At 42.0% G+C, this 12226-nt stretch overlaps 1 protein-coding gene across 1 annotated transcript; it reads left to right on the top strand.

Moving 5' to 3' along the window:
* The first annotated feature begins 3566 nt into the window (after positions 1-3566).
* On the top strand, positions 3567-5965 carry LOC307128692 (piggyBac transposable element-derived protein 4-like). The gene is made up of 3 exons (XM_079820635.1): positions 3567-3877; positions 3993-4446; positions 4562-5965. The coding sequence occupies exons 1-2, from the start codon at positions 3570-3572 to the stop codon at positions 4414-4416; spliced, it is 732 nt and encodes a 243-aa protein (XP_079676761.1). The 5' UTR covers positions 3567-3569; the 3' UTR covers positions 4417-4446; positions 4562-5965.
* The last annotated feature ends 6261 nt before the right edge of the window (positions 5966-12226 follow it).

Raw genomic sequence — 12226 nt, 5'->3', positions numbered from 1 at the left:
AGGAAAGAAGATACAATTATTTTTCGCATCAGAATAGGGCACACTAGACTAAATCACTCTTTGTCTAAGCCTTGCGAGGACGTGCTCGTCCTGAAGCGCTATTTTTAGCACGAGTGTAATGTTTGTTAATAGATTTAACGTAAAAAAACATCATTCATCTTGACAAACTATATATCATTCTATCATACTAGACTGTTATGCAATAAAATAATGCACCAAAAACAGTCTCCCGGTAGCATAAAGTGACATGGGTTTATAGCTTAGAATGTTACGAACATAATAACACCACCCGCACTCAAAAACATGCAAAGATAGCCGGGATCTAGTCCAAAATGTCCAACCATAGCACTCTGTTTAGCTGATGTCATGATGTGCTCATCCAATGATATTGTCTGAATATCTGGAGCCAATAAAAGCATTGAATCGTCATGACTGACAGAAAATGTAGCCAATGAGCACACGATTCCAATGATACCTGGCATGTATAGAGACAGAGCGCCACGCGTCATAATCTGAAGGCCACGCCCACCGGGGGGAAAACAATCGAACGCTCTCCATTGACTTTGCATTGCGTGAGGCTGCATCCTTGTCATTTCGGACTTATAACAAAAAACAGAACAATGTCTAAAAGCGGATATGTGACAAAGTGTACAGCAAACAAGCTAAACAAAACCCACAACCAAAAACCCAGAAGTTTTTTTAAGCTATTGAACCAAAAAACGAGCGTTTAAGGACAAAAAAAGTGGATACAGGCCATTGAGACAGAGCGCGACACGTTATATTACACTGAGAACTACGTCCGCTAGAGGGGAACGTAATCAGCGACAGTAAATATAACATATAAACCTGACATTTGGATATTTGACTTAACATAAGTCACATAGGCATACTGAGGCATACTGAGTGTCAGGATCCCAAAATGTACCCATTCTTCCTGCTGAAGCGTCACGTTTTACTGCCTTTATCCACTTTTGTCTCCTTAAACTCTCGTTTTTTTGGGTCGACAGCTTATAAAAACGTATTTCTGTGTTTTTTAGCTTGTTTGCTGTACACTTTGTCACATACCAGCTTTTAGACATTGTTCTGTTTTTTGTTATAAGTCCGAAATGACAGAGATGCAGCCTCACGCAATGCAAAGTCAATGGAGAGCGTTGGATTGTTTCCCCCCCGGTGTGGGCGTGGCCTATATACGCTCTGTCTCTATATATTCGTCACATGGGCGTGATTATTTATTCATTTGAATCTGGCGCTGGCGCTCTCTCTCTCTCTCCACGAGTAGCTGCGACGTAGTCTGTGACACACCTCCCCTGTCATTTGCAGTAACTGTTTACTTACTGGGCGGAATTTATTATCAAATGGATCGTCAAAAGAAGTTTTTTTCTGCTGAGGATGTTTTATTTGAGCTCACTCGAAGCAGCGACGTGGAAAACATTGAGGAGAGTGAAGACAGCGATGACGGTGATATGCTTGTTGACGGAGCTGATCCAATAATATACCGGTGAGTTGCTATGTGTAGTTGTTTATGTATATTGAGAATGTGTGTGAGAATGTATTTATTTTATTTTTTCTGTGTGCTAGAAAAAATGCAATATACCAGTATGCATTATACATATGCTGATATTTTGCATTTTTTTCTAGCACACATGGGGAAAAATTATATATATGGGTGATTCTTCAATTAGGGGAACTTTTATTTCCCCAGGTTATACATTCATGTTAAAAATACTATATTTTAAAATAAATAGTTTAGTTATTTCAAATAATGTTTATTGCACCACCAAAAATGTTATACACTAAAATCAGTTTGATTTCCATTTTTAAAAATGTTTTCATCCCTAATATTTGGCTACTCAGGCCTTGTCCCCAACCCAGACTTTAAAACTTATCTGCTCTGAAAATGTGATAAAATGTTATCAGTTCATTATAAAATCATATGTTTAAACAGTAACTTAAAAAGGCACTTGATGCATAATTCTGGTTCATATCTGTGCAATTTGTGAATATTTTTAACACACACGTATATAACACATGTAATTGTATGTTTTTTACAAAATATATATATATATATTGAGACTGTATTTAATTTTTTCTGTGTGCTAGAAAAAATGCACTATACCAGTATGCATTATCCATATGCTGATATTTTGCATTTTTCCTAGCACACATGGGGAAAGATTATATATAATTTTCCCCCATCTGTGTGATTGTTGATTTTATGTCTGGCCATCAATATGAATGCTCACTGTATCACAGGCCATTAGATTGATTGTAGGACTGTGTGTGAATGTATGGGCCGCCGTCAATATGAATGCTCACTGTATCACCGGCCGTTAGATTGATGCTTGGGCTGTGTGAGAATGTATAGGTGGCCGTCAATATGAATGCTGTCTAACCGACTGCCCATCAGTTTCATTGTTCATGGGATGGCCTGTAATTAGAGTGAATGATGACAGTGTGATTGTTGATTGAATTGGCAAACTATACAGAAGTATTACATTTACATTTAGTCATTTAGCAGACGCTTTTATCCAAAGCGACTTACAAATGAGGGCAATAGAAGCAGCTAGAGCAGTCCAAGGGCAACAATATCAACAATGTGCAACATTTTTTTTTATTACATGTAGTGCTAATTCTCTTTCCTTTCCTTGCCATTCTACAGGCATCAGGTTGAGTCTTCGGATGAGGAATGGCAGCCAAGCACCAGCCAACCAGCAGAAAAGAGAAGGAAGCTTTCAGATTCTTCAAGATCTGCACCTGTAGACCTGAATCGGCCAGTAAAAGGGAGAGGCAAAAAGAGGGTCAGAAAAACCAAGTCCACACCCGCTGTGTCCCCAAGCACCCCTACAGTAAAGTGGAACTGTTCAACTGACGAGGACATTACACCCCCGCCTGCAGTCTTCAGACCCTTTCGAACACCAGGCCCACAGCTGATCCCCACAGCATCATACACGGTGTTGCAGTTGTTCCAGCTCTTCATATCCACTTCATTGCTGCAGACCATTGTCAAAAACACAAATGCCTATGGGGCGATGCATCAAAAGGACCAAAAACAGTGGCAAGATATTTCTTTGAATGACATATATGCCTATATGTCACTTATAATATACATGGGAGAGATGAAAAGGCCTTCACTGACTGATTACTGGAGGAAACACAAAATTTTCCGCACACCCTTTCCTGCCGAAGTTATGTCTTCAAGGAAATTTTTTTCCATCTCCTCTGCTCTGCATCTCAGTGATCCCAAGGTGGATGCTGAAAACAACACCAAAAGAGGAACAGCTGCCTATGACCGTCTCTGTAAGCTAAAGCCAATGTATCAAGAACTGAGAGATGCATGCAAGAACTTTTTCCATCCTTTCCAGAACATTGCAATTGAGGAGAGGATGGTGGCAACAAAAGCGAGGAATGGACTAAAGCAATATATGAAGGCCAAGTCAACAAAGTGGGGATATAAACTGTTCGTGCTTGCTGACTCATTATTTGCATACACATGGGACTTTTTTATCTATGAGAGTAAATCACCTGCAGCTCCCATCCCACAGAACAAAGGACTAAGTTATGAGTCTGTCATGGCACTGGTTGATGAGAAGATGTTGGGAACAGGCTACAAACTGTTTGTTGACAACTTCTACACCAGTCCAGCGCTGTTTACAGATCTCCTGAAAAAAAACATCTGGGCGTGCGGGACTATTCGGTCCAACAGGATAGGATACCCTAAAACTGCCATGAACAAGCTTCCAAAAAGAGCTGTACAGATGTGCTCCACCATTCACAGAGGCACCGGAGGGAATGTTGTGCAGAGGAAAGTGAAAGGTGGAAATGGACAGTGGGAACCCTTGGATGTACCTGTTCCAGACTGTGTTGCAGAATACAACAGGTTTGTAGAATATTTTCAGTAATGTCATTTTTGTTTGTTTACATTTCATCTATATTGAATATCAAGAACATTTATGAAAATATTCTAAAATATGACCTATTCTATTTCTATTCAGGTTCATGGGTGGAGTAGATGTCTCTGATGCACTCATTGGCTACTACACAATCGCACACAAAACCAGAAAGTGGTATCGTACCTTCTTCTTCCACTTTGTGGACATAGCCATTGCAAATGCTTTTATACTCCACCGTCAAATGGCTGGTATGAAGAATCAGAAGCCACTGACACAGAAGCAATTCAGAGAACAACTCGTTGAGGAACTTGCTGTGTTGGTGCGTGCTGATGTTCCTTCACCCCCTCCCTCCCACAAAGATGAGACTCGCCACTTACCAGGGAACTTTGCTACAGACAGCACCAAAGGAAGGCGCCAGTGCAGGGTTTGTTCCCAAAAAACCCCGGTTTTTTGTAAGGCTTGTTCTGTGGCACTGTGCTTTCTGCCAAAGCGCGACTGCTATGCTGTTTGGCACGAACAGCACTGACTATCCAGACTGTGTTGCAGAATACAACCGGTTAGTAGAATGTATTCAGTAATGTCAATTTTGTTTGTTTGTATTTCATCTATATTGAATACCTAGAACATTTCTGAAATTATTCTAAAATATGCCCTATTCTATTTCTATTCAGGCCGCACCAGCACTGACTACACAGGACTTTTTGGATTGTTTTGCAGGAGACAACGGCCTTTTTTTTTTAAACATTTGCACATTTCACCAGCACTGACTACACAGGACTTTTTGGATCGTTTTGCTAATATTTGTATACGCAAACTAGAAATGGACTGAAATGTTCAATTAGAGAGATGAACGTCTCTGGGTACTGCCCGTTTAGTGAACTTTATACAACACACAAAACATCGTTGTACTGGGTGTGCGGTGGTAAAGGAGTTACCACCTTCCCAAAGGACTTCTCTTGGAGTGGATGTTGCTATCCAGGAATAGTAGCTCCAGGGATTCATCTTGTGGAACTGCCTAGTTCCAACTCTTTATCCAGACAAAAGAGAGCTATGCCTACTTACAGGGGATACATCCTGGCAGATCCATGGACATCGCAACAGGCAAGTGCAGGCTGGGGAATGTTCCCCTTCGGGGGAGTGGTAGCTGCACTCCAAAAAGTAAATGGACTGGCCTGGATGATAGAACAAATGAAGAATGACACTGCTGATTCAATCACTCTGATAAATGACGAAATGAGAGCAATAAGAAGTGCTGTAATTCAGAACAGACTGACTTTAGACCTTCTAACAGCCAAAGCAGGGGGAGTGTGTAAAATGCTGAATCTATCATGCTGCTTCTCAATTCCAGATCGCTACAACAATATTCATGATTTGGTAAACCACATGAAAACCATAATTGTTGATCCGCCCGTTGCATACGACTGGGGTAAAGAGATGAGAAACTGGTTCTCTAGTTGGGTGACGTATTTGAATATGTTGTTTCCTGCTATACTGGTTATTTTACTGATGATATGTCTGGGGCCATGTATTTTGAGAATTTTGCAAGGGATGATTAAGACGAGTATTGGAATGGTCTATAGAGCGCAATATTAGACTGAAAATAATCATATTAATAATCATATTCTTTTGTATTTGGTATCTGGAGAGTGACTGAGGGTCCGATACTTAGTGTCGGGAGTGCAATAACAGTGATTATTCATTCAGCCCGGCTCCCAGATAACCAATATGCATTTGCTTGCTCTTATTTGAAAGGTACTATCCCTTAAAAAACAGCCTTAGCTATTTTCCTAAAAGTGAAGCACTAAATCATAAATGATTTAAAGTGGCCATTGTTAATATTTTCTTATTTCTTGGGCTTCACTTTCTAACTTTCCTTGTATAACACTGACTTTTCTGCCATGGTACGTGTGCACAATCAGACAAAACCTTCAGTAGTCCTTGGACACATTCGCACACACCCAGACATCCCAGACAAAACATTAAGATACACATACACACATTTTGCGCACATACATGTTTCACTTACACCTTTATATATGACCTTTCTTCCTTAATAAATTTGAGAATGTTATAGTACTGGACTGTGTCTGTGGTTCCTTGAGCATTCTCCCAAGATCTTGCGCTGCAGCTGCACATCACAGGGGTGGACATCGACTGATGATTGAGAATATTGATATATTGATAGTCTACCTAAAAGTTAGATTCTAACAGCTGGGGGCTCAGTCCGGGATATTCCCAAGAAACACGGGACTGCCGAGAAGTCATCCTCCATCACAGGTAAGTTATCTTTGTATGATTTCCTGTGGTGGTAGGATTGATTGATTGATCCCATAGAAGGTAGAGATAGCCCTGGTGTTCCTGTCCAGGAAGATTTGTCTGTAAGGGTAATGTTTAAATGCACAGTGTTACAAGTAGACAGGAGGCAGACACAGATGTTAACAGGAATGGTAGTTTATTGACCACAGTAGAGCATGGGAAGTGGAGCAGGTGAGTAAATCGGTTGATGGTAGATAGGAAGGTGATATGAGTGAGAGAGTTACTGTCTTTTGCATAGAAGGTGGAATGACGCTGGAGCCTGGAGATTGCTGGAGACTGGAGATCGCTGGAGACTGGAGATCGCTGGAGGTCAGAGGGACGAACAGGAACACACCCACACAGCAGACAGGAAACACGGAAGGAGGGATACACGCTGGAGACAGGTAGTATCGATAGGAGAGTCCTTGAGGTAAGCATAGGTAGCAGTATATGCGAACGAGACCGGACGTGGAGTGCTGTGTGCGTGTGCTTCTTATAGTGCTGGTGATGAGGTGCAGGTGATAGTGATCAGTACTCTGGGGATGGAGTGCGCTGTGATTGGTGGAGGGTGGAACCTGACGTGTCTGTGACACACAGTTACCTGACAAATATTTTTTGAGTACTCCCTCCAGTGCGAGGAAGACCCGTTTAGATCTGCTCTGACGGGTAAAACATTCTGAGATAGCCCTCCAGTAGGAGGAAGGACCGTGTAGATCCGCTCTGACGGTCAAACAAGTGTTGATGGGAATATTCCGTTTAGACAATTAATAATTGACAAAGTGATTTGATTGACACCAAATATTTGACAAATTGATAAAGAGACCCCTGTGATGTGGTGTGGTAAACTAACAAAATAATCAAATCACAATTGATTAAGTGAAGGATGGGTCAAAAAATATCAAGACCAGAACAAGGGGAAACACCCCGAGACTGGATGTTTAGAAATAGTTGCGGATACTGGACCGAACTGTATTTATCAAATTTGAAAGGGTGGACTCAGGGAAAAATACAATTGGATCATTGCCCTGAAGATGGTTCTTTTAATCCAGGGGATATGGATAGTGCAGATTCGATGATTAATGGGAGATGGGGAAATCCAGAATGGAATTATAAGTACATGAAAGAGGCATACAATAAATGGAAAGAAATGAAAAAATACTGGGATAAGGGTCCAGAGAGGCCGAACTCAAAAAAGAAAAACCAGTCACCCCCATACCAGCCAGCGGTAATACCCCATGTCACACCAGTAGAATACAAGTCAGCTGTGGTGACACATGTCCCGGCGGTAGAATTCAAATCGAGCACTTACCAACATAATGTTCCTAAACATAATGTTCCTAAATTAGAAGAATTGAAACAATCCATCCCTGAAACAAAACTATACCACACCCTGACAGAGAGTAGAGACGGAGTAGAGAGTGAGACTGAACTGTGTGTAGCAGGGGGGCCACAGCTGATGAACAGAAAACAGAGCCTGCATTTATGTTTGTGAGAAGGGGAAATCAAATTTCCATACACCCTGCTAAGGCGAGTGATATTGAAAGTATATGTAACAATCTGCCTTCTCCCTCTCATCCGGTGAAATATGTCCAGATCCTAAAAAGTCATACACAATATGCAAAATTGACAGGTCCAGATTTTAAAGTAATATTACTCAGAACTCTGGGGGAGGACGTGACAGAGACAGATATAATTGACGGGTGTCCTTCTCTGAGAACAGAAAACGATAAAATGACTGGTAAAGGTACCGCAGATAATCCTAATAAGCTGCTTTGGGAAGAGGAAGAGCATTTAGAGACTTTTTATGAGGAGCTGCAAAAAATGTTAGAAAGAAAGGTGATTTCTAAAAGAGACATTTCATATGCTGCGAACACTAAACAGGAGCCGAAAGAATCAGCCGCAGCTTTCGTAAATAGATTCAAAAAAGCGTGGCAGGACGACTCTAAACTGCCAACCACACAAGATCATATCATACTGTTTATTAACACATGTTTAAACAACATGAATCCAACACAGGCCCAGCTGATAAGAGTAACCACCTCAATAATTACTGAGTTGTCTGTGGAAGAATTGTGTGCACGAGTGAGGGAATTAGATGCTGCTGGAGGATTTTCAGATAGCAGCGGGGTGACGGTTAAAACTGAACCTGCATTCATGCAGACAACAGCAGTACAGAGAGAAGGGGGTGGGCACAGGCCGGGGAAGTGTCACTATTGTGGAAAAATGGGCCACTGGTTAAGAGATTGTAGAAAACAGAGATATGATGAGGAGAGAAAGAGAAGGGGAGGGGCAGAAAAAAAGGAGAAGTCGACTGACAACCAATATCAAACAGAATGGACTCCCCAATAGGGAGGCCTACGGAGTGATAGAACCCCAAATACATCTATGCTCACTGTAAAATATGATAACAACAAAATTTATTTGCCAAATTTGGAATTGAGTGTAGATGGGAAGAAATATTTTTTTCTTATTGATACTGGTGCTAGTTGTTGCTCTATTTCTGGTTTAATATACGAGGGCCCAGTTTCAGCAAGAATTACACGCTCCGTGGGTATAGATGGGGTTCCGATCTCCTGCCCAGTGACACATCCTTTGCCTGTGGTCACAAGTGATGGTCAACATTTAATGCACAATTTTACTATTATTCCAGTCACCTCTGAACTTGCTCGGAAGGGATATAATGCACAAATTGGGGATGGAAATTGTGTTTACTGAAACTAACGTGTCTCTCTTCTTCCCTTCTGTGCTGATGGTGTCCACTGAGCCTCACCCTCTTCATGTTGATTACATGGCGAGTGAAGTGGAGGGGGAGGGAGAGATAGCGCCACTAAGACGGGTGAATCCAAAACTATGGGCTAAGCACAAGGACGAAGCAGGTTTTATCAATGTTAAACCGTACACTGCATTGCTAAAAACAAAAACACCAGTCTATGTAAAACAATACCCTCTCTCTCCAGAGAAAGAGAAGGGCACTGAACCTGTAATAGATAATCTATTGAAACAAGGCATTATCATAGATATACAGTCGCCATATAACACACCTATTAATCCTGTCCTAAAAGCAGATGGTCAAAGCTGGCGACTGACACAAGATTTGAGAAAGATCAATGATTTGATCATACCACTTTCTCCAGTGGTACCAGATGTGGTAACTATAATAAACTCAATACCACCTACACACAAGTTCTATAGCGTAATTGATTTATGTTTTTCAGCATACCGCTATCCAGAGAGTTGCAGCCACTGTTTTCGTTTACATACAAACAAAAACAACTAACATGGACACGTCTTCCTCAGGGCTACGTTGACTCGCTAGCAGTGTTCTCTGCGATCGTGCACAAAACCCTCAGCACCATTAATCTCCCACCACTGACTACGTGCTTACTACAGTAGGCTGATGACCTTCTCATCTCTGCCACGACGGCAGAGGCCTGTGAGCAGGCCTCCATTATTGTCTGCAATGTGTTGGCAGAGGTGGGGTTTAAAGTCTCGAGAAAGAAACTACAATGGGTGAAACCACAAGTCTCCTATCTGGGACACGTTATCTCTGAAGGACAAAAGAGAATCTCTCCAGACAGAGTGGAGCTGGTAAAGAGATTTACTAAACCAGACACAATCAAACAAATGCAGAGCTTTCTGGGACTGATAAAGTATTGCAGGGCTTGGATACCAGACTGTTCTTTGTATGACAAGACTCTGAGACAAGCAATTGACACCAAAGCTTCACCAAAACAAACAATCAAGTGGACTGATGAAATGGATGTGGCCTTTAAGGTATTAAACCAAGCTATCATGTCAGCACCGGCTTTGGGCCTTCCGAACTACAAAAATAATTTTAATCTGTATGTGCATGAGAGCGGGGGCATTGCGGCGGGGATACTGGCCCAGGAACATGGTACAAGTTATCGTCCAGTTTCTTATTTATCCAAAACTTTAGACAATGTTGCACAAGGTCTGCCTACATGCCTCCGAGCAGTGGCTGCTGCTGCTCTGATGGTAAGGGGTGCTGAAAAAACAGTTCTGTCATATCCATTGACATTGCACACCTCACACCAGGTAAACGCAATTTTACACAATCTTAATACACAACACATGACAGCACAACGTCGTTCAGGTTACGAAGCCACTCTGTTAGCGACAACAAATTTAACCATTAACCCATCATCTGCTCCACACATTGCTGTCATTGCTTTGAGAGAATTGCTGGATGCAGCAGACCAAAACTCTGACTCAACTTAATTGGATTTAGGGATTTTCTTCTTGAAAGAACAATACAAGTTAGGGTAGGAGTAGAGTATTCTAAAGCCCAATTTTGCAGAGCTGACCTGCGGGAGGGTAGAGAGAGCATTTTCTTGTGGTGCTCCCCGGAGCACTTGGTGCCCTACGCGCAGCACGTGATGGTAGTGGCGGCACAACTTTGTGGCAAACCTCCAGTATTTTCCACATACCATTTAAAGCAAAAAGAAGACCAAAAGCACTTATTAGAGGCACAACACTTCTTTTAGCTCTAGGTATGTGTCTATTACCAACACAATCCAAACAGAATCGTTAGACTGGACCTAACTGTTATATATATATATATATATATATATATATATATATATATATATATATATATATATATATATATATATATACGTTCCTACTCTCACCTATGGTCATGAGCTTTCTCCGTAGGGTGGCTGGGCGCTCCCTTAGAGATAGGGTGAGGAGCTCAGTCACTCGGGAGGAACTCGGAGTAGAGCCGCTGCTCCTCCACATCGAGAGGGGTCAGCTGAGGTGGCTCGGGCATCTGTTCCGGATGCCTCCTGAACGCCTTCCCGGGAAGGTGTTTCGGGCATGTCCAACCTGGAGGAGGCCCCGGGGAAGACCTTGGACACGCTGGAGGGACTATGTCTTCCGGCTGGCCTGGGAACGCCTCGGTGTCCCCCCGGAAGAGCTAGAGGAAGTGTCTAGGGAGAGGGAAGTCTGGGCATCTCTGCTTAGACTGCTGCCCCCTGGATAAAGCGGAAGAAGATGGATGGATGGATGGATATATATATATATATATATATATATATATATATATATATATAAATATATATATATATATATATATATATATATATATATATATATATTAGACACACACACGTGTGTTTTCTCACGTGAAAACAGGAAGCAACGTCATACGCACATGACGACAAGGAGGTTACGGTGGTGCGTAAAGCGAGTTATCCCTCCCACTTCTGCTAGTTTTACTGAGATGTCTTATCCCGTGCGAATTGTCCATTAATATTACAGACGTCCTGAGGTAAAATTACTTTAACCCCACCTCCCCATGTAAAACTTGTTGGGGTAACAGCTTAGGACCCAGGACCAGTAGTGAAAAATGAAGACCAGGGGCCTCATTTATAAAACTTTGCGTAGGATTTGCGTCAGAAGTGGCGTACGGATGAAACATAGGACGTGCGTACGCACAGAAATATTCGGATTTATAAAACCGTGCGCACGCACATCCTACGCAGTTTTCCCTTAATAAATCACAATCAATTCTAAATGTAGCGCAGCTTTTGCGGCTTCATGTCACGCCCATAGTTGCCCATAAATAGTCCGTGAAACGCCCACAAGGAATATTCATCGATTGCGAAATCATGGCAAATACAGAGAGGAAATCAAAAAAACGTAACTTCACTCAATGTGAAGTAGAAATTATCGTTGGCGAGGTGGAAAAGAGGAGAAAAATATTTTTTGGAGGGCACAGTGTGGGCATTAGCCTACTAATGCCAAAAAGGCACTTGAGTGGCAAAAGGTTGCAGACGCCGTAAATACTGTAGCCTCACAACCTCGGACCGTGGCCGAAAAAAAAAAGAAATGCTCGGACATCAAAGTCGAGGCAAAAAAGCGTCTAGCGCTCCATCGCCAGAGTGTGTCTGCCACGGGTGGGGGAGAGTGGACACCGGAGCTGACCCCTCTTGATGAGAGACTGGCTTGGGAATCCCTATTAATCCCTATCCCTATTATCTACGTGGAAATGGGAAATAGTTCAGTGCAAATGTAAT

The sequence above is a fragment of the Gobio gobio genome (genome assembly GCF_949357685.1).
Source record: "Gobio gobio genome assembly, chromosome: 1".
Classification (NCBI taxonomy): Eukaryota; Metazoa; Chordata; class Actinopteri; order Cypriniformes; family Gobionidae; genus Gobio; species Gobio gobio.
The sequence above is the reverse complement of the archived record's forward strand: the minus strand, read 5'-3'. Positions and strand labels throughout refer to the sequence as shown.

Excerpts from the sequence above, each read along its gene's own strand:
- LOC307128692 (XM_079820635.1), top strand. The coding sequence starts at position 3,570 with ATGGCACTGGTTGATGAGAAGATGTTGGGAACAGGCTACAAACTGTTT. Across the intron at positions 3,878-3,992 it reads TGTGTTGCAGAATACAACAG|GTTCATGGGTGGAGTAGATG; the intron begins GTTTGTAGAATA and ends ATTTCTATTCAG.